A 23,059-nucleotide genomic window follows, 5' to 3' on the forward strand; every position below is an offset into this window, starting at 1 on the left:
TCCCCCTGTTCAACCGCTCAGTTTATGATGAGCTCGTTGACCATTTTAGATGACAGCTCGGATGCTCAGTGAAAGAAGCGATGCCGCGGAAAAATAATAAAAAAACGACTTAAAACCAAGAACAACCGGCTCGAGTAGGCTAGTGTCGATGGTTTGCTGGGTCGAGCCTAAGCCACCGGACGTTTGGTCGAGAGCTGCGCTATCGGGAATGCCGTGAAAGGCCTCTGGGTGGCTTCGATTTCACATCGACCGGGCCGACGTGATAAATGCACCGAATGCCTTTAAATGAATGAACTTGAACTTTTTCGCGTCGTTCCTGTTCCCGGCGCTGCTGGCAGTGTTTGTGCATTACTCTAGGTGCAGTGATACGAGCTCGTTTCCGATTGCATTCTCTCTTACTCGCTCACCCTTCATGGCTGGTTCGTCCACTATCTGCTGGCATCGTGTGGCATTAACGAGATCGATGTTGCGCCCTGGTTGATTAGCCGGTATCGCTCGGAACGGTGGAATTTCAGGTCTAACGTCGTGTGACAGCCTGCGAAGTCTTGAGTGGGACCACCTTGGGGTGGTCGAGCTTTCGCTACTCGAAACCGGCACCGGTTCGAGGTTTTTATTAATTGCTACATTTTTGCAGCATTTCTGCCGCACACCAAGGCCGATCAAACAAGCTAGGGAATTCAGCTCTCACCTTGTCGAATGCATCTACCAGAATTTCAAGCTGAAGCAAATTTTAACATGACCTGTTTTATTAGAACGTATTAACGTAAACTTGTCACGAATGAATTCATGCTGCGCATTCTAATTTCCATTGTGTTAGGTCACTGGCTAGCTCATTCCAATATACATCATTCATCTGAATTGCATTTCGTTGACAATTTGCTGTATTAATTCAGCCGGCAGCTTTCCATAGGCAAAACTTTCGATTTGTTTGACGAAAATGTGGTTGAATAACGCGATGTGATGTGTTGTATGTGCTGTTTTGTAGTTTCGTTCGATATTATTATTGAAGCCGCAGAACCCCTCGCCGTTGGAAGAATATGACAGACGTGTCCTGATGTAATGCTCGAAACACATTATTACTGCCGGTATCAGAATTCGATCACACGCGAGCATAAACGGCCCGCTCAGCAAAAATGTTATGGACTTTTTATGACCGCGGCTCCATCCCATCAAGCGAGCCATTGCATCGGAATATATATCCTTATCGAATATCCATCGATGAATCCATTATTAAAAGATAACAATCCGGAACGGAGCGTCAGCCGAACCGCCGGAATAGAACGCCGGGCCGGTCGGAGCGTCGGGATGCAATAAAATCGAATAAATTTCACATTTGACCTCAAACGAATTCGCCAGAACGAATGAGTCCGAATCGTTCCGCTGCGAGTGTATTCGTAACATGTTCGCTTCAGCGTGGATGCTGTGCCGGCTTTTTCGATTCTTTACAACATTTTTTTGCTGCCCAACCCAGCCGCGTATGCTTCTTCTTTTTTTCGTACCTTCCCCCGGAAGAATGATTTTTGGTGATTCAAACTCAAATGCGATTCTACATCGCACCGTTTCGCGTAATGTAATTCGGATGCGGATCCGGATGGCTCTTTTGAGAAGACGACACACAAAAAGAAACGTGTCACAAAATGAAGTTACTAGCACGAGCGATGGTTGCTCCGGAATGGCGCAGGGCGAAAAAATGCCATCGCGTGTACTAATTCGGCATATTAACACCCGCTGGCGCTGGCTGGAAAAATGATCACACGGCCACTAGCGTAACACCCGCACTTTGTCACCCTTTTTATCGTTCGGTAGCAGCAGCAGCATTATGATTATGGTGATAAATTGCATCCTGCGCCGGGTCCAGCATGCGCCGAGTTAATGGCCAGATTTTATGACGGTTACAAACCAAGCTGTAATACGGGCTGTCAACCATCCGTGGTCCATCGGGAGCGGTAAATTGGGGGCTTACGTTTGTGATCCGTTTTTTTTTTGTACCGTTTACGTTGGGATCCCATCTAAATGGTCCGTGGGTCTGGTAGAGTTTTTGTCCGGTTCGGCAAATTGACCCGAAAAATCGAACCATGACATCGCGAAACTGATCGTCCTGGCTCCGTGAGGACGTTTCGCTGAACTTGGCCCGTTTGATTGCGGCAGCTCGAGTGAACCCGCGATTGAGCGTAGCCTATCTTATCCGGGCTTAAATCAATCTGAGCGAACTGTGAACAACACGGCAACGAATCTCGGACCTTGGACTCACCTGAACCGCCTTCCTTCCGATCGGAGAAAGGAACGGTGTGGTGTATGAATGAGCAAAATTGCCCAAGTTGCGATGAACGATGGCCTACAAATTAGGCTTCGGTTTTTTTGCAAACTCATTCAATTTAAAAATTGGCCCCTCCTCTTCGTTGGACGTGCGCGAAAGGCCATGATGAGGCGATGTCAAGCCCCAGGCATGACGTCTCTTCGGATGCGGTCTAACATTTGTTGCTACCGACGTGAACGATTTTCACTTTCCGATTCGGTGGGAAGCGCTTGTAATTCCACCGCAAACTTTGGGTGAATGGCCGTGTAGTTGAAGCATTCCCGTCCTTGAGTGCGTTGGCCAAAGCCTAATTAATAGGCGGTTGGGATTGCCTGCAAAACGAGCAGCTGCATTCTTTTCATTTCACAGCACATATTTGGGAGGTTCAATCGAAGGTGCATTATGTTTTTTTTGCAGTGACCACGGGCCCAGTAATTTATAAAACAAAACCCCATTTTCCAAACCATCTATTACGCCTAGACATCCAGAATGATAACAAATGGGAGTCCGATCATGCCCGATGCTTTATGTTTCAATTCGCCCGCTGACCTTAATCTAGCGCGATCGTGCTAAAAACTCTTGGAAAGGTCGCCCTGCTATCGCGTGAACTGAGGCATTTCCGAAGGGATTTAACATCGCGTACAGGCGCCACCACAAAATGAGCTCTACCGTTGGCTGATGGCTGCAGGCGTGAAAGTTTCGCTTTTTATCCCGATTCCGCCGACCGAGTTATGAGTCGCTGCTTAGGAGACCATCTTTAGATCGCACTGGACGCCCCCAAATGAATCTACTCTCTCTCTCTCTCTCTCTTTCTCTCTCTCTATCTGTCTCTCTATCTCTCACACACACACACACACCGTTGAGGGTTGGTGCCGCCCTCAAAACCGCAGAAGGCAGTGTGTTTTTTTCGTTGCTTCTCATTTTCATCGGCCCGCTCCTCCCGCGGCTAGAAAGGTGAAATTTTATCACTCAAATTAGGAGGGATTACCTAAAATGATTCTATCGCGTTGCTTCCCCACATTCTCTAGGGCCTTCGATTGCAACGGAGGCGCCAGATCCGCATTGTATCTCACGTCACCTTTGCCGTTGAAAAAAAAACGGGAATAAAAAAATGAGAGCGAGTCCCTTCGCTCGAGCGGGCGAAAACGGCCGAAATTGTCTGCCTGCTAAACCGCTTTATTGTTCCTTTAGACCGCTGGGCGCGAATTTCGAAAGGCTTTTAGACTGCCCCCGTCACCTTGCGCCGTTCGACGCTCGAAGATCAATTTTTTTTATCGCCCCCATCCATGTTCAGTGCGAGCCGTACTGATTGAATTTCGGTCGGTTTTGACAGGTTTTTGAAGGGTTGCGTTGGGAACCTTTTCTGGGACGAAATTGAACATTACCGAAAAGAAAGATGGCGCCTCACGGCCTCGCCGTGACAATGTGTGCACTTTCTTTGAGAATGCATCTTTATTGGTCCACATTTGCTCATTGCGGATTTTTTTTGAATCGATCTTCCTCCAGTACAGTGCGTGCCCTCACTGTGTTCATAGTGGCTGGCGGACAAGAAAATGTTGCTTGCGTTTGTGGTGATAAAATTCCGACAAGACTCACTGCCAATTCGTTTGCCATTCCGATGATTTACATAATGCGCCCGCTCTGCCTCCAGCAGGCACCGAAATGCTGATGGGTCAATGTACCGTGGAATGAAGAAATCCTCGAATTACGCTCACTTCCAAGACGTGGGGGCTTTTGTCGACGCGACCGTCCACGATTGGAACACGTTGTTCCCGACGGCTGGCGGTACATGGTCGCGCTTTTGATCGTGTATGCGAAATTACAAATGCGAACCCCGAAATGTTCAATATTCTGAGCTCGTTTATGCTTGTGCTTCTTGTTTATGGAACGACCCGAAACGACGACGACGACGATGTAGGGGTCGATTTATCGGGCCCATTACTTGCGGCTGGGGCCGCGTGCTCGTATCCCGATGGACAAATTCGTGGCGTAATTGACGGTTCAGCGCCACGGCGCGAAGACACCCGGGATTCCAGATTCTACCCAAGATTGAGGCGCGAAACACCATAAGTCACCTTGCGTTTCGTTCGCAGGCGTGCTGGAATTCGTCCCTCTAGTGCGCGTGTATGCGTACGGGCGAAATTTCGATCGGTTATTTGACACGCTTCCCATGGCACAGGGTATGGCTGTTGGTTTGACACCGTCCGCTCGAAGGCGAGCGAGCCTCGATACGCAGGATATCGAACAGCCTCGAGCCCATCGATTGACGTTCCAATATTCGATTCTCCGCCCTGCTCATCCTGCAGAAACCAGCAGCGAACTAATCAAAAGCGCCCGGGGAAGTGGATCATTCGAGTTCGCACATAAAAATCGATTATCGCATATGGAACACGCACCGACCACGGCACGGATCACGGTGTGCTGCTGGGCTCTGGATTCGGGTCGGTCCGGATTCATATCGATCAGAAATCGGCTTCAGAATGCAAACAGCCGTGGGTGATGGTGTTTGGATTCGAACGGATTGGTGAAATTGCACGATGAAAATCGCAAGCTTTGCCAGGCCGTTTGAGGCTTTTCCGGAAACTGAACCTACGCATTCGAAGAACTTTGGCCTCGAAGATTCAGTACTGTATGCAGGTTCTGTTTGAAGGTTAGCTAAGTTAGTTGACTGTATATGACGAGACATCGGGGAAATGCTTTAAGTTTACCGTTTCATGAACGTTGAAAATCGGTTCGTTCAGCTCCATTCAGTAATTCATCGGGTATCATGGAGCATTATACCGATGCAGCAGTTCGACCCGAAAGTGTGTGAAATGTTAAAGCCTCGCAACGTTTCCCTCACGAAACACCGTCCACCGGGCACCAATAATATATGTCTCGCGCAACCAGAAGTGAACGGAATAACGGTCAAGGTTGTAATCTCTCTAGATAATTCATTCATTCCCTGCTCGATCGCGTTGTCACGATTTCTTCGCCCGGTACGCCGCCGGAAAACAAAATTGGCCAAGAGCAAAAAAATATCCCTCCCTATCGCACAACTACGCTTGCACACGCGACGAGCCCAACGCGACAGGCAATCTTTCGGGAAGGACACACAGAAAGACAACACGCGAGCGCGAAATAATGTGCAGAATCCGAAGAATGGTAAAAGATGAAATGTGTGTCAACGGCTGTGCGATTCCGTTGCTTATTTATGAGACGATGGTCCCCAAAACGTCCTCGCATCAGGATGCCCGAACCATCCTGCGAAGGAGTGCCTCCTGTTGGTTCTCTTTGTCTCAGACGATACCCGGACTGATAAGTCAATGGAACAACCGCTCGGGGAGCTGACAAACCGCACCCAGCTTTTTGGGGTTTATTTTTTACGCTTCTGGACCCAAAGCACGACATTTTACGACCAGCACCTTTAGGAAAACTTGCCACCCATCGTCAGGTGCCGTCTGACGTAGTCCAGCACCTAGGAAGACGTTTATGAGGTCTGCAACCGATCGACGAACCCGAAATCAGCGCAGCATGCTGCGGAAACCTATCTTACGAGACGTCGCACGGTGACAGGGCGGTCTTTATACAGGACTTATCGGGGCCATTTGATGTGCAGTTAGTTGTGCGTGTGAACGCGCCGACTCTGACACGAACGTATGGAGGATGCAAAAAAGAGTAGGTTACCTCCCACGCCATTCGAAAGGGGGGAATATGGAAAGCGTCACCGGCGTCACACACCTACGTCATAAAGCCCAATAAATGATATTGAAACCACACACCGATCACAACCACAAACCGTAAACAAACAAAAGCGCTCGCTACGGATGCGGATCAGCACCGTCTTCCCGAGCAGCATCGGGGACCATTAAGGGAAGTTCCGTCTTACAAAACTTCTGTAGCGAAGAAGATACCGTAAAAGTTTACAACCACCGTCTCCGGCGACGAGCCGTCACCCCCGTTACGAGCATAAAACGCGAACTACAACAACCCTTCCGTGTGCCTCGTGTATCGCAAGGCGAGAGTCTCCTCCTGAACCCTCCCAGGGGTAATCAGCATCAGAAAGGACGTGTGTGCTTGCGTGTATGTGTGTGGGGGGTTTTTTTCTGGCCTTTTGTTTTGACCGTCTTTCCGCTCAAACTCCCACTAGCGTTGCATCCGGAGGCCTTCGACAAGGTTTTCCGCTTTCTTCTAACCCGGAGGTCACAAGTGATGGCGACCGGACTGTGATTTACTGGGCGCCCTTAGCGAGCCGGACTTTCGTTGGTGTCGAGTTGGGGTTTGATTGATGCGTTGGGACGGTGAAATTGGTGTGTACGGCTGTTAAGTTCACGATCAAGGTCTAACGAAGGTTCGGTGCACGGGTACGCGTATTTTGGGGCGCTTTCAGTTTCTCTAGGTACCCTGTGCACCTCCTCGGACCACCGCACCGGTAATTAAAAGCACGCCCTGTACGTTCTCATCGCACTAAAGGAACGGCCCATTCGCAGTTTATGTACCATTTTCGGTTAGTGAGCGGGAGCGTCCAACGAAACGGCTTGCGCTGTCAAACCACCCCAACCTTCTGGAAGGTTAATGAGCTTATTAGCGACCGTTCTGATGAAACGCACCGTAATCGAAATCCCAAAGCGATTTCGCACCAACTGACCGTCAGAAATCTTCTCCGTCCCGGAATCTCTCTGTCACCCCGGCTATCGCAATGGAGCGAGGCGATTCTGTAGCGCTACCACGACGGGCGAAACACGAACGGCTGGCCAATTTTCTCTTATCTAATAACGTGTGTATAATTTAATAATGAATCAAAATGGATTGAATGTGCTCACACGCCGGGGTGCGCATGTTGCGTAAAATAAAACTACCGCGATCTCACGCGCGCGCAACACAACAATACGCGAAGACATTGTGCGGCTAATAATGGCGGCACACCGGCAGGCCTGCCAGCCGTCGCTCATCGTCACCGATGGCGCCCGTGTCGTAAATGCCCTTTCAATCAAGAGCATAAATGTGTTTATGCTTTCTATGGGCGGGTGGCTCCCAGTGCCATGGTTCGCATCTCTTCCTCGGAGTCTTTGTCGTCGTCGTCGAGCCTCCTCGTCAAACCTCGGTGGGGATCGGTTTTTATTCCGCGTCTCCCGGTCGCGGTGCGGGCCTTTGAGGGAACACAAGTTGCCGCCGAAACGGCTTGTTTGCGTACGTCCCGGGATGAGGTGGTGCAAAAAGGTGCTCTGTCCCTCGGCAAACAACCTCAACCGGCGGTGGGCAAATTTTGCAACTGCCCAAAGCAATCCTTTCTCTTCCTGCAACGCAAGACTGGCGCCATCCGAAGCCACAACACGTGGGGCCACACGCGTGACGATGATTGATGTCGTCGTTGGTCGTGGGTTTCAGTGCAAAAAGCGGAACCAAAACGCGACAACGCGAGTGTGTTCGCAAGCAGTTCAACGTTAACAAACGACGTCTTCACCAGCTTTATCTTTCATCTGTTTGCAGAAAAACTTCTTTCCTCCGAGGGGCGCGAACTGCGACGGGTGCTGTTTTCGCTGAAGCAGATCTTCCAGGAGGACAAGGATCTCGTGCACGGGTTCGTGGCCCACGGAGGTCTCAACTGTCTGGTGCAGATTGGCAGCGAGGCGGACCAGAACTACCAGAACTACATCCTGCGCGCCCTGGGCCAGGTGATGCTGTACGTCGACGGCATGAACGGTGTGATGAAACATTCGCCGACGATCCAGTGGCTGTACTCGCTGATTGCATCGCGCTACCGGCTGGTGGTCAAGACTGCTCTCAAACTGCTGCTCGTGTTCGTCGAGTACTGCGAGGGTAACTGCTATCTGCTCGTCAGCGCCATCCGGTTCGTCGACACGGCCCGTGCGGTCGTACCGTGGAACAACATAATGCGGTAGGTGGAGCGAATGTGGTGTACAACAATGCGGGAGTTAGATCAATACAGTGGATAGAACAGATAGGATAATTCTACCCAGAAGAAAATTCATGAGCATAAGGAGAAAATGAACAAGGAAGTCCAGCGCAATATTTCAGGAGTAAAATTTCTATCACTGGCGTTGTCTAAGGACGTAGCACGGTATAGCACGAGTTTTGTCGAAAAAGATAGGTCTAGAGTAAACTCCGTAAACATTCTGCGTGCGTAAACTCGCTTTTGTCTTTATGATATTGAGTTTTTATTGATGCATGACAATTTCATCCTTGTACATACATACGACGTGCTGCCTTATGTCGACATTGGTCGGCATACGTTATCATTTTTAGTGACATTGACAGAAGTGTAGTATGCTTAAAAACAGTTCAAAGATAGGTGTGTAGGGTCCATTCTCCGTTTTCATCTAAAAAAAACCCTGGTATAAAATTGGTGTAATTGGCCTAACCCTTCATTCCAGGCTGCTGAAGGACTACGAGAACGCCGACACCGAGCTGTTGATATACGCGACATCACTCATCAACAAAACGCTGTCGGGACTGAGCGATCAGGACAGCTTCTACGACGAGAGCGACTTTCTCGAGCAGCAGGGCATGGAGGGCATCATCCAGCGCTACATGTCCCGTCCCGGCACGGACCTCGATCTGCTCGATCAGCTGCAGCTGTACGAGAGTGTGCTTCGTTTCGAGGACGGTGAAGGAGACGGAATGCGCATTCCCGACAACACCGTCCGGAAGACCCTGCGATATCGGTCTACTACTGGCAATGACACCACTGACAGGCGGAAGTCACGACGTCACAGCACCGGAACTGCTCCTTCCCATGCCGTTCCTGTAGCGGCACCTCCACCACCTCCACCGCCGCCTCTACCGCCCATGCCGATGTACTCAGCTCCTCCCAGTGGACCTCCACCTCCACCGCCCCCACCACTTCCACCACCGGTGGCACCAGTGCAGATGTACGGGGGATTGCAGCTACCAGGTCAGCGACCGCAGGATGAGGATAGCTCCAGCTCAGCGCACAGTGGCGATCACCTGCCGGGAAGCGGGTATCACGATCCGTCCCGTGACACGACCGGTGTCACGCCCGGATTGCGAAGGCGGCGTGAACGAGCCGAGCGACAGAAAAGTTTCATGCGCGAACAGCAGGAGTTGGGTCAGTTCCAGAACGGGGCGACTGCTCAGGTGGAAGACACAAACCTCGCCAACGGTAAGTACCTGGACGTGTTTGTGTGATTTTTAGTACGCTTCAAAACCTAACACCTGCTGCACCTGTGCACCGTCTCTGTGTCTCGTCACTAACCGTGCGTCATTTTGACGTCGACTCTCTTGCGCATGTCGTGTGTGCTGTGATGTGCTTTTTTTGCCCATGCGCCAACTCGTCAGGCTGCCCTGCGGGATATCGAAACGGACATCGCCGATTGCTAAACGGGTCCTCGAACGGTTGCTCGAACCCATCCTCACCACTGCCACCACCCACGATTCTGGAGGAAGACAGGCTGCAGATGCGCCTGAACGGTAACCTAACCTCGGCTGTGATTTCGCATAAGCAACCAACCCCAACTAACCCGTGCGAGTACACGAATGGCCAGACGACGGACAGCGTCGAGTATCGGAACAGCCGGAACCTGCTGCTCCACAAGGCGTCACCATCGGTGTCGTTGGCCAACGGCACCGCAACCGACCGGTACAAGGTAGATCTCAACGGGAACAGCGTACGAAGTGCACGTGGTGTGCTGAGCCAGGAGCAGGACGATGAGAACAAGAGCCCCAACATCAAGTGCCAGGTGGGCTTGTTGTCCGCTGGGTACGGCAAGTCACTGGCGAATGGTAAGGACTCCTCGGACGCGCCCTATTTGCGACGATCGGTTGCGAATGGGGTCAGTCTCAACGGAGGCCACGTAGAGTCGAAAGGGCCAGATCTTCCGCCGGTTCCAGGTAAGCCTTCGTCATGCAATACTAACTAGCATTGCTCCAATTTGAATGGCTTGATTTGCAGTTGAGTGCGATGAGTTTATTTTCATGCATAGTAGCTACCATTAGGTCGACGGACACGAACTTAGTTTTGCTCTAGAAAAAAACTTGTCAAACCACTCATGTTGTCAAAAATGTCGGGAAACAAAAATTGCATTCTATATATTTGAAAAAATATATCGATCAAAGTGAAAAATTCAATGAAAAACCGAACGCGTGATCGGTCGCCTACAGCTGTCAATTGAAGTGCAAAATTTTTCAGTGAAAAAATGAGCCAGTTGCGTTAAGAAAGCAAAAGTGTCAATGACTGATAAACAGCTACACCAACTGGCGTTTCAGACGGTTCAATCGATGTATGTTCACTAGGCTCTGATTCTTGAGCGAACCAGTTTGTTTGGTAAGGTATTTTTTCCCATGTTACTTTATGAATCGATATTACAAGATGAATGATATTTCAACGTTTCAGATGCAAAGAAGCACTAGGAATTTCGCACATTTTGTTCAGTAATACTGGACTTATCGAAAACGAAAGACATTGCAGCGATACAGTAGCGGTTACTTTCTGGAACTTTGTTACAACTGTGAATGGCTATGGTTAACAGGAAATGGCTGCTGGTGAACACGTCGAAACAAATCATCACTAAATGTTCACTTGATTTGTTTATCGGTATGGTGATAACCCTGGTTTATCGGTAACAAAGTCCTAGCTGTATCGTAAGTATACCAGTGATGTCATTTTTGATACATAATCACTAATGCCATATTTTTCCTGCTTTGTTTTAGGCTCCAGAAATGCACGTTTGAAATGTTTTTTTCCTTTGGCTCAATAATTTCTGTTCACAGCTTGTTAGCTGCTTAACTGCAAAATGTAAGTATAATAGTTAATTGTATAGTTGCCATAAACACGTTTATCCATTCGTTTATTCATGCACTAACATACATCCACAAGGAGTCCCAATCATTAAGTTACATCAACAGACATTGTTTTGCATAGGACAAAAGGTCATGAATGATTCAGGACCATCTGAAGCTAGCTCATGTAATTTACTGTAAGAATAATTGATTTCTGTAAGATCAAAAAATATTGTCTTAGGAAGAAATCAAAAAAAAAATTTCAAAATCAGACAGGATCAAAAAAAAATTATCATTAAAAAATGTTCACGATTTTGAACAATGAGGCTTGTGCAGTATCGTATTACTTACATAAAGATCCGCGTTGGGGCTGGCCAATGCTACACGAAATAGATTTGATCTCAAAATGACTTTCAATGCTTCAATCTGCTTCGGATAAGATAAGATCATATATTCGGTCAAGGATTGATATAAGAAATTTGAATTTAGGATGTACAGTTGGATCTATAAGTTACAAATAGCTTGTTATTTGAAACGCCATACTTTTTTCACGAAACTTTGCATACAGGCATGGAACTTTGCATACAGGCACACAATGCATTTTTGTATATCGGCTAGGTTATGTTTTATCCTAATATTTTGTTGTTATTAATTTGCCAACTGAAATCTAATTTTTACATCGCTTGCAGTAGGCATTGTAACAATATTATTACACCTCAACCAAAACATCTAGCTACGTGTAAGTATTCCCATCAACATCAGTCTAAAGATAACTAATATTTATGTATTTTCGAGACTTTTTCTATCGTTTGGAGCATTTTGTTGGCCTTTTTACGGCACGGAAAAAAACGTTACGTTTGCTGCTTAGCGAAGCCCATGAAGATAAGGTTGCACGGACTGAACAGGTTGTATATCTATAATTTTGGTAAGAATATATGTAAAACAAGCGTATGAAACATTTTTATGATAAATATAGGGCTACAAAATAAATTTTTCATTAGTTTATCCGTTCAATCTGGTATGCATTGAGCGAATGATCCGAAATCATGAATTGCCCCTGGTGCTTAGCTTAATAAGCTTCCATTCCATTCCAAGCATCCGTAACTCAAAACCATTCAAATTTAGTCAATGCTCCACCAGCCTCAGAAACGCAACCGGCCAAGGATTGGTGTTCCAGTGATTACATCTACCAACTAGTAAAATTTGTCTAATTAATACAACTTTTTAGTACAAATAAAAATTTAATTTCGTTTCGTCGTTTCTCTCGCGTGTTTTTTGGAAAATTGAGAGCCGGTGAGTTCTTGAAAAACAAATAAGTGTTTTGACAAATTTTTCGGCGCGAACGTTAGCTCGTGACCGTCCGAAATAGAATCCAACTCGAGGTCATAAGCTGTTGCTATTACGTAGCGTCAACGTGGCGTTGAACGTTGATCCTTAGAGGCGTGTTAGCTATTCGCTTATGCAATTCCGGATTATCTTTTCATCAGAATCGGACAACGAGGACAAGAAGCTGATACTGCAGCTCAAGAAGGACCACACGGTGAAGGACCTGACGCAGAAGCTAAGCTGCCTGCCGCTGAGCCCGCAAGAAGAGAAACCCCAAAGCCGCATCGGTGACATGTCGGGGCTGATCTCAAAGGCCAAAGAGGGCCTGGCGAAAAGCAAGAGTAATAAGGACATCTCGCGCTCGCCAAGCGTAGACAACGATATCAAGAAGCTGGCCAACGGGGAACCGAAAAAGTCGGAAAACGAGCTGCACTGGGAAGAGATCGTGAAAAACATGACGCGAAAGCTAAGCCTCTGCGATCTTGACTTCACCGATCTTACGTCGGACGACGACAAAGACCTGATGGCACCCCGGGGCTTTGGTGGGGCCGTTCCACCGCCTCCTCCACCGGGAGGTATGATGCTGATCAACGGCATGCCACCACCGCCGAACATGCTGAGGCCACCGCCCACCAACCTGGTTCCACTGCCAGGCCACATGATCAATGGAAATGGTGTGTCCCAACCGGGCAGCCTGGATGGAGCGGGCATCAAGAAAAACAAAAAGACTGTAAGTTTGTGCCGTATCCGTCGGCTGCTTTCGAAACCGCCCACTAACACGAGGACGACCTTTCTCACGCGCCTAGGTGAAGCTGTTCTGGAAGGAAGTGCGCGAAGACATGATCCCGGCCTTGGGGCAGCGCACCATCTGGGACGAGCTGCCGGAGGCGATCGTCGACACGCAGAAACTGGAGCACCTGTTCGAATCACGAGCCAAAGATTTGATGACTAAGGTAAGCATCCTTTAGAAGCAGTTGGTCAGCGGTGCACAATGGCTCGGTGTTTATTCGCTAGCGTCGAATTTGTGATGGCCATTTTGTTCTCCCCGTTGCGGGTTATACACGTTCGGTAAATCAGAACTCATATCTGTTTCTCTTTCTCTCTCTTCTATCGTCGCTACTCATGAATCGAAACCCGCAAAATTGCAAAACATAAAAAAAACATCTCATCCGCGATCGCTATGCAAATTTTATTCGACTTCATGGGGCGGGTGACATTGCAATGTGGCCATTTTCGCACTGCATCGTTATTCGGGGTGCTTGGGGGAATGCGGCTCCATTCTGTAAAAAACACCCCGAAACAAAACTTATTTCTGGCATTGTTCGGCGATCGGTCGGTTCATCAACGCTCGCGTGCTCACTTTTGTTCGAAAAAAAAACAATAAATTCAACATTCACCATCACCAATATTCACCTGTTTGTTCGTAATCATCCCAACATCATGACTAAATGTGTACGGCCTAACCAGGAGGTGAGTGGTTCCGTAGTGATTTCCGGTTTGTCCGCGTAATGTGTTTCTGTATGTATTTCCGTGTGTGTATCCCCATGTACTGCATGGTTCCCTGTCCGTCGTGAATCCCCGCAGAAGTCGTAGAATGTTGATGTTTGTCACGTTTTGCCGTTGAACTTACCCCATGTGCTGCTAAACCTATCTCTCAGTATGCGATCGAGCGATCCGCAAATAAAATGCGTAACGAGATACACTCCCCCAAATGTGCATCTCAATCCGCTATTCATCCCACCTTACTTAACTTTACGATGGCTGACATCAATTGAACCAAATCCCATCTAAACATCACGTTTAATTTTTGACCTCTCGCTACCTATTCCGTTCGATACCACCGTAGTATCTGTGTGTGTGTATGTAAATGTACGAGAAATAATCTTTTTTGCATGCCTTAACCTTCTAACCTACCGTAGTAAACCCGCATTAGTAACGGGTCGATTTCGCCTTCGCTCGAGTTCGAGCTGTTTGTTTGTCGGCTGTTGGTAAAAGGAAAAAACTGCACCCTTACGAGGTCGGGAAATTCCCTTCGTCCTGAGGAACGCTGTTGGAACGAGGATTTCATTCGATTTCCCAAGCCCGTAGCTCAATTTGCCCATTCGCAGCATCAATTTACCGAATGCGCGCGCCATATAACGCCGTACACGTATAAACGAAATCGATCTGTTTAATATAGCACGCGGGCTCTTGCTTTTTTTTTGCGAGCTCATTCATGTTTTACCGCTAACCACCTCCCCCACCCCTGATACCGGCTGCCTCTTTGAGCCAAAAATAAAATTGTTACTTCCCACGGGTGGATTCCTTCGCCCGTTGGGTTCGAAACGTAACGTTACGTAAACTTTAACCCCCCTCAACAGCATTTATGATGGCGAGATTTCCCCTTCCGTCGGGTGGGTTGGCAGGGGTAAGAAAATAAACACACACACAAGGTTGGCGGGTTATAGGGCGTGTGTTAAAAATAGATGAACGTAAGCGGATAAGATGCCATCCGGAAAGGTGCCGGGCATCGTTTGTTAAGCGTACCCCCTTTTCCGGACGCCTACTGATGGGTTGGGGCTGATTTATCGGTTGAAAAATCGCTACCTGATTGATCAACCAAGGATAAGTAGCGCGCTCAGTTGCCGTGACAAAACGTAGCAGAGGCAGCAAAAAGAAAAAAAAGGTCGGTGCAGAGGAAGATAATCTCACTGAAACCGGCGTATCTCGCCTTTTCCCAAACGCTTTTCCACCCTTGCGCATGATTTAGTGAGGCCTCAGTTTTGCTAGTACTGGGAGAGTCGTTTCATCTCGCTTCATCTTTTTCCCGACCCACCGAATGCCCATTGTGTGCCGGCATTCTTACGGGGAAGTTTGAACAACTTCCACACACAACTTCATTTATCGAGCTCGGTTGGGGATGATATTTCTTCCACCACGACAGCCCAACCGTGATGCGGCTCAATCTGGCGTTTTTCAGCACCTTTTTTCCCAACCGATGGCCAAATGCGGCCCAAGGAGGTGTTGAGCACAAAACTTTTTCGTACCTCCTGCATGGAACTCGGTCGGGATGTGGATGAGTTCATCGATTTTGGAAAATTGATACCATTACCGAACGCGTGGTGGTGGGTGTTTCATACTTTTTTTTCGCTTTTCTCGTTCGACCGACAGCATTAATCATGCATGGGCAATATGGAAAGTGGTGCTGGCATACGACAGCTGGTTCAGCAGGACGAAGGATAGTGTAGAAGAAGAAAGAGACAAAAGACAGTCTAATAGGTTCATCCTGCAAGCGCTCATTTTACCTGCCATGCTGTTGCTGACCAGCTAATGCAGGACATTGCATTTCTTGTAACACGTACATGGATTAACTTGTTTTTTAATTAACGAAGCAAAAAAAACATAGAAAACCATAGAAAAGAGAGCATAAAAACACATCGACTCAGCAAAACTGTTCCTGCATTGTCTCGAGACATAACCATCGATCCGCCCGTGTTCACGCTTTCTTGGTGCTTTTTCCCCACAGCTACCGGGTAGTTTTGGTTTTCTTTTTGGAGCTCATTTTCCCGCCCAGGTTTAGCGCGGCTGCAATCCTTTCCGCTTGTTTGCACTCATAAATATGCATGAGCCCATTTTACATCTTATTTAGTTTCGCTTACTTGTCCTGCCATTCTTATCACTTTTGCGCGGTAGCGCCCAACAACGGCGACAGCGTTCAACCGTCCACCGGTTGGTGGGTGTCCTTTTTTTCTTATTTTTTTTACTGCGTTGTCCTGCTGTCGGCTCGCTCCTCACGACTTGCGGGCGAACACAGGACAGGATGGAATTTAATAAAAACGAGCCGACCGTGTCGACTCCAACCTCGGGCTGGTCAACTAGTAAACTAGCTCGTCCTTCGGCTGTGTGCTGTTGCTATCTCTCACTCTCTTTCTCTCTTTCTCTCTCGTGCACATATACGTTTCTTCCTTTCGCACTTCCATTCAATGGCGCGTGGTTTACCAAACCGTCCGATGCGTGCAGAAGCAACAGGAGCTGAACAAGAACAAGGAAATCATCGTCCTGGATCACAAGCGCTCGAACGCGATCAACATCGCGATGACGAAGCTACCACCGCCGCGAGCCATCAAGGCGGCCATCCTGAAGATGGACTCGACCGTCGTGACGCGCGAAGGCATCGACAAGCTGCTCAACATGCTACCGACGGACGAGGAGCGTGGCAAAATCCAGGAGGCACAGATGCTCAACCCAGAGCTACCACTTGGCACGGCCGAGCAGTTCCTGTTGACGCTTTCCTCCATTTCGGAGCTCGGAGCTCGGCTCAAGCTGTGGGCCTTCAAGCTGGACTTTGAGAACATCGAGAAAGAGATCGCAGAACCACTTATGGACCTGAAGCAGGGCGTCGAACTGCTGAAGGCGAATCTCACGTTCAAGTGCATCCTGTCGACGCTGCTCAAGATCGGTATCTTCCTGAACGGAGCGCCCGTCAAGGGCTTCCAGATCGACTACCTCGCCAAGGTGCCCGAGGTGAAGGACACCGTGCACAAGCACTCGCTGCTGCACCACCTCTGCCACATGGTGATGGAGTCGCAGGCCAACACGACAGATCTGTACTCCGAGATCGGTCCGATCACGCGTGCCTCCAAGGCGGACTTCAACGAGTTGGCGCACAACATCACCTACCTGGAGACGGAGTGCAAAGCGTCCTGGGATCGATTGAAGCTGATCGGCAAACACGACACGGCACCGCACCTGAAGCAGAAGTTGATCGACTTCCTGGCCGATTGCGCCGAGCGCATCATCATCCTCGACATCGTGCATCGGCGCGTGCTGAACAGGTGAGTGTGATCGAGTGTGATTGTGCCTAGTGCAGGGTGAAAGCTCACTGACTTGCCTACTGTTGCAGGTATCGGAAGTTCCTGCTGTGGTTGGGTGTGCCGCAGTTGCGCATCGCAGAGTCCCGTCCAAACGAGTTCTGCCGAATTGTGTCGGAGTTTGCGCTTGAGTATAGGACGACACGCGAACGTGTCCAGCAGCAGATCGAGAAGAAAGCCAACCATCGAGAGAGAAACAAGACTAGAGGCAAGCTGATCGTGGATGTTGCCAAACTCAAGACGCAGGAGGATCGCGCTGATGACGAGCTACGGTATGTGGTAGAGAAAGGTCCCGCGAGCCAACCAGGCAGCGCCTTACCCGTGCTATCTTTTTCTGCAGCACACTGTTGGGCACTCCAACGAAGGGTCCCGGAGGTGATGAGCTCGAGATGAGTGGTACACTGACCTGGCGAAGACGTCGAGGCGATGCAACGGCTTCCCCAGTGACGCTCATGCATTCGCACGCTACCGTATCCAGCAGTCCTGCCTACAACACCGGTCCAGGTGGTGGAGGCGCTCGGGATGAAAGCTTCACCGATGGGGACGATGAGATTCTGGAGTCGCTGGTAAAAACGGCCACCAAAACGGCCACCCCACGGCCGATGCAACGCGAACGGAAGCGCACCCGCCAGGCAGATCGGAAGTCATGTAAGTTGGTTATGATCGCGATCACACATCGTCACGATCACCGGTATTGGTTTCGATCTATTCTTCCTTTCGGGTGCAATCCGCTCGCCTGTTGAGGGAGGGAATGTTTTGGTGCGACTCCTGATTGCACCTCCCGAGTCTCTTTCGCCCTGGCTTCCGAAGCCGACACACACACACACACGCGGCACCACACCGGTATGATCGAACGTTCTCCTTCTGTCCTTCTTCCTTCACGCACCGACAGTCAAACGGTCTAGAACGCGCGAGGGATTCACGATGGAGCGCACCGGAAGCTCACCTCCGCCCCTAGCGAGTGCCGGCCGCGCCCGTCTAGTGTAGTCCACCCTCATCCACCCACCGCCCCCGTCGCTCACGTCGGGGTGTCTTTCCACACTTTTCCACCCACGATTCGGCTCGGCGCGAAGCATACCGGTGAATATAGATATGTGCTGCCGTCTGACTTTGTGTTACTGCCTTGTGATGGTGTGGCTTCCAGCTGTGTGACCTTGGCGCGACCTCTGTGTGTAACGCCGGTTCCAGAAGTTTGTTTGACTAATTTTGCGTTTCGTTTGGCTACTCCATTTGACTACCGCTGCCGCTCACGCATGCCAAGCCGTGATCGGGAATCGTTTCGCGACCGGAAACGGTTCGAGTTCGAATTTGCATGCACCCAAGGAACGGTGATACTGCAGCGCCATTCCTCATGGACATCGTAGGAAAGCATGCACCACCACGCCTGATTCCCGTTATCCTGAATTCCCATTGCATGTGCCTAGTGAAATGAGTAAAAAAAATCCGCATCATTTCCACCGTTTTCCATTGTCCGCTTGCCACCATCGACCACCATCGAATCGCGTTCAAGCATTAAACGTGTTATTTTCTTTTTCTTATCTCTCTCTCTCTTAATGGTTTTCTTTCTTTTTCACCCCACAATTGTTTTTCCTGCACGCTTTGTTTTCCACGCCACGCGTCCTGGCGCGCTTGACGTCAACGGCGTCGTAAAAAATCGCCCTCGTCATCCTTCCCGCCGACAGTGCGACGGACGCTGAAGAACGGATTGTCGGAGGAGGAAAAGCAACATGTGGCCTCGTTAATAAAAGGATATTGAATTTGGGCCGCATCATCGCTGGCTGATTGTGGGACGCGCACTAGAAAGAGAGAGAGAGAGAGAGAGAGAGAGAGAGAGAGAGAGAGTGGGAAATTCGAAGGACATCCGCGTGACGGAGACGTCGAGGAGGTCACAGACAAGCTGGCAACGGAGCGATTACGCCGAATGCTTCGCTGAAGCGAAATGGAAGCGTTAGAAGCCGGAAAATTATGATGATGATGATGGCGCAAGATCGATTTGCCACACGGCGAGCCGCAGGATGGTGCCCGGAAGGCCTGCGCCCGGTGGGATCGATTCACGAGAGGCAGATAATTTTATGTCACTACCAAAACCGGAAACCGAAGTAGATGTAGCTAGATCAGATAGGTTTAACCGAAGAGCAGGGAAGCGAGCAAACACAGGCAGGGCCAGATCGCTGGCAAGCACGGTGAGTGATCGTGTTTGGCAAATCTACGCGTCGCGAATGTGATACGAGGAGGATGCAATTTGCGAAGCATACAGTTTGTAGAGAGCAAACGACGCGCACCGACTGGCGATCAAAGAAGCGGTGCCGGAACGCGGTCCAGCACGGTTTGCAGAGTGAGCACTAGTCGAGCCGAGGTCGAAACCAGAACCAGTCCAGTCCTTACAGTGTATAGAACTTTTTAACTTTCCTAGCGGTGGTGGTTGCGTCGGTGAATGCACGCACGCCACATTGGGCAGAGCTCGAAAACCCCAAGAACAGGCGGAACCGAATGCGTATTCGTAGGAGTATTTCTCTAAAACAAGCATCAAATCTCAATGTGCATCGAATAACAACGTATTTAAGGGGCAGCTATTGCCGCAAACATTATTTCAATAAATTATGAAACAACCAATAGCAAAGTGTGTTTAGTATTTCGAGCTGTGTGATTCGTGTAGTCGAAGGCAAAGTTTTACAACAGTGCAATGAGCTGTTCTGACAGTTCATTGCCAATGGAACCGCTTGAAACGAAATGAACGCTGGACATTGTATTTCATTCCCAACTGCCGACTAGCGATTTACTCCCGACATTGCGCTGTCACAATTATTGCAACCTTTACCCTTAACGTTGTACGGTTCTCCTTGGTTCATATCAAATATGTAAGAATCGCTAAAGGTCCTTGATGGGCGTTGTCGCCTCCTAGACACTGCCATGTGTCTTTCCTTTGGCCGTTAGGGTAGCTCATCTTTCCCGTGGGACACACACATACACGATGCTGCATCAAATTGTTCATTCATGAGCCGCCACTTCCCAACGTAATCACTGGAAATGGTGCAACTGACGCGACTCCATCCCGAAATCCAGCGCCTGAACGGATACGAGAGGGTGAAGTTATATCATCTGCGAATCAGTCAGGTGTGCTCGTTGGCACACTTCCTGCACCAGTTGTTTCGCAATTATAATCACAGTACACAAATTTGATTGAGCTAGGTTAACAAGGGTATGATGTAACAGCGTAATGGTCGTACAAACACGCCTGGAACACGAACAAACACTATCATTATGTAATGTCAACGAACGGCACCGAGTAAATCCTACAGCATGTGCTTGGTTCGAAATGTAGGTAGCATAATACGCACCATATAATAGTTTAATCTGGTGGGGCTGAATATCACAAACAAGCATGAAATAATTTCCCTGTGTATAAGATGATCCTCCGCTTTAGGTTGCAGGATAAGATACTAAAGGGCAGGATACCCAAGTTTAAGATGCACATCGGATTTTGAAGGCCAAATAGCGACAAAAAACGCATCAGTTTTGTGTAAGATTACACTTAATTTAAATAACATTTGGTACTCTCGTTGTAGGGAATGAAAAAAGAATAAAAAAAAAGTATTTTCATATGTTGCAAAGCCTTGTCGTTTTATCTTCCCTCTTTATGTGCTTCTGCTTCTAATAGGCCGAAAGGAGTATGGTTTCCTGCAATGTTGAAACACAAGATTCACTACATTGCAATCAGAGAATAAAAAGGATCTCTATTTACGACTTTTCATGCGAAATAGTTATCCAACCGGCTCAACACTTAGTGCTGGAACCCTCGAACACACGCAGTCCGATAAACGACCGGTAGTTAAACCGACACGATTTTTATCAACATTGGCTGACTAGAGTAAGTATTTTATCGTTAGTACCTTTTGGCTCGTACGCGTGAAGCAGGCTGCTTGAACGGTTCTAGAATGAATCATATAGAATGTTTGACACTTGGCACTGCTGTTCTGTACACCTCGAAAAGCACACACGAAATTCATCAACCCTGTCTTCTGACAACTCACCCAGCAAGCAGCAATCAATGTACGGACAGCATGCATTAACTACAGACACCTCGATGATGTGCGCTAAATCCCAGCATCGCACAATCACTGTCGACCTGAAACTCATCCGCTCATCTGAAAAATCGTAAACTTCCACGCCATGTTCCCAGGAAATCAAAATTTAACGCTACCACGTGTGTGCGCCAATGTGTTGCCCAGTGGCATTGTTTCACTCGGGCTGGCTTTCTCATCACCGTTCGAGCTTCATGCATTCACCTAGAATTCGTGCTTCAAGCCTCATGACAGTGAAAGTGAGATGATATAAAACCGCATACATGCTGGGCTCAGTATCGGGCTCTATTTCCCCATGTCGGGGCCATTTTCCCTTTGCCGGCTTGCACACACCCTCCTACTCGCAGCTGTGAGCCACCAATTATTTACGCCTCAACACAGCTCACTTCCGGGCACGGTTTCGATCCGCGCTTTGCTTTTCCTTTTGCCCCAAACCACTAGCCCGCGGGTTGTGCTCGTGCTTTCTGCTCCTATGTCTCGGTGTCTCGGTTACGGCTCATTGACCACTCGGTCCGCGCAAGCGAGTTCCGGAACTGACGGTCTCATCTCAACTGGCAGTAAAGCTGATATTGATGGAGACACTGGTGGCCGCATGATATGAACTATGCCCCCTCCCGATGTTGCCCATTCGGGTGGAACGATTCTACGCCACACACACACCACACACGCACAGTGTTATGCAACACTTTCTTCCGGTGGTGAAGCTTCGGTCTCAATGTGTGGCGCGAGGAAGTGTCGTTTTTGGTGAGATTTTCACACTCTTGCATTCAACAGCTTCGTTCCGCTGGCATTCGAACGAGGTGTTGGCGATCCTTTCGAGCGCTGGTGCTTCCTAACTCCCACTGTCGAGCCTCATGCGGGTTTATGGCCAGTTCAGCATTACAACCGCTAGACATCCATCGGATCGCTGGAATGTGGAAAATGCACCCACAACGCAGGGCTACCGGGTGCCAGAGAAAAAAGGCTTTTGTTTTTCAGCACCACCGTGCGTTGCCCTTTTACACGGCCCGGTGGCATAATTGTGTCATTGTTGCTGGAAAGTGCAATTTTCTTCTTTATCAAGCAAGCGCATCACGCATCGCCCACCGTGTGTGTTTGTCACTTTCCGGCCCTTCGGTACGTTGTTGTGCATCAAGGGTGCGTGTTTTCACTGAGCTGTGCACCGGGTCGATCATGCTGGGCACATTGATTAAGGGCGTGAATGCCCTTATTGGGGTAGGTACGATATACTTCGTGAGCTCTTTCGTACATTTGCACGTTTTTCTATGGTAAAATTTTGGCTGAAATTTAAGAGAGAATGAAAGGGCCATTCGAATATCGCCAGCTCTAATAATTAACACAAAACACCTGTCCCGTATGCAAACGTTTCACCTCAACGGGAAGAGGGAAGTGTAGCGATTGACATGACAATGCTCGGTTACACCGGTGCTTATGGAACTGTGCGATGGTTTATCTGCCGCTGCACACGAATCGGAACGGGCCGCAGCGAAGCGTCATAAAACAGTGCGCTGAAATTATAAATACCGCCCGCGATGCTACCAACGTACAATTCAGTCGCAGTTCGTTCGTCGACACATCATCGCAAAGATGATGGTTTGAGGTTGTGAAAACGTCACACCAACCGCGTCATTCTTAGTGCCAGGTGCCAAACCGAGCCTCAATTGCGCGAGCTATAAGCTTTTCGACCACTTCGTTGGACGTTATCGAAGAACAGCACATCATCAAGTAGGCCGTGATTTCGGTGACGTACAGTGTGGGCTAAAACG

General features: G+C 48.9%; 1 protein-coding gene across 1 annotated transcript; it reads left to right on the top strand.

Annotated features, from left to right (window-relative positions):
* Positions 1-7,938: 7,938 nt before the first annotated feature.
* On the top strand, positions 7,939-19,812 carry LOC128726433 (FH1/FH2 domain-containing protein 3-like). Its single transcript, XM_053820242.1, has 11 exons — positions 7,939-8,174; positions 8,671-9,110; positions 9,192-9,419; positions 12,523-13,035; positions 13,066-13,091; positions 13,168-13,314; positions 16,361-17,175; positions 17,244-17,500; positions 17,587-17,661; positions 17,725-17,859; positions 18,894-19,812. Exons 1-11 carry the CDS (start codon positions 7,954-7,956, stop codon positions 18,965-18,967), a joined length of 2,931 nt encoding a protein of 976 aa, XP_053676217.1. The 5' UTR covers positions 7,939-7,953; the 3' UTR covers positions 18,968-19,812.
* The last annotated feature ends 3,247 nt before the right edge of the window (positions 19,813-23,059 follow it).

This window comes from Anopheles nili, chromosome 3 (genome assembly GCF_943737925.1).
Source record: "Anopheles nili chromosome 3, idAnoNiliSN_F5_01, whole genome shotgun sequence".
Taxonomy (NCBI): domain Eukaryota; kingdom Metazoa; phylum Arthropoda; class Insecta; order Diptera; family Culicidae; genus Anopheles; species Anopheles nili.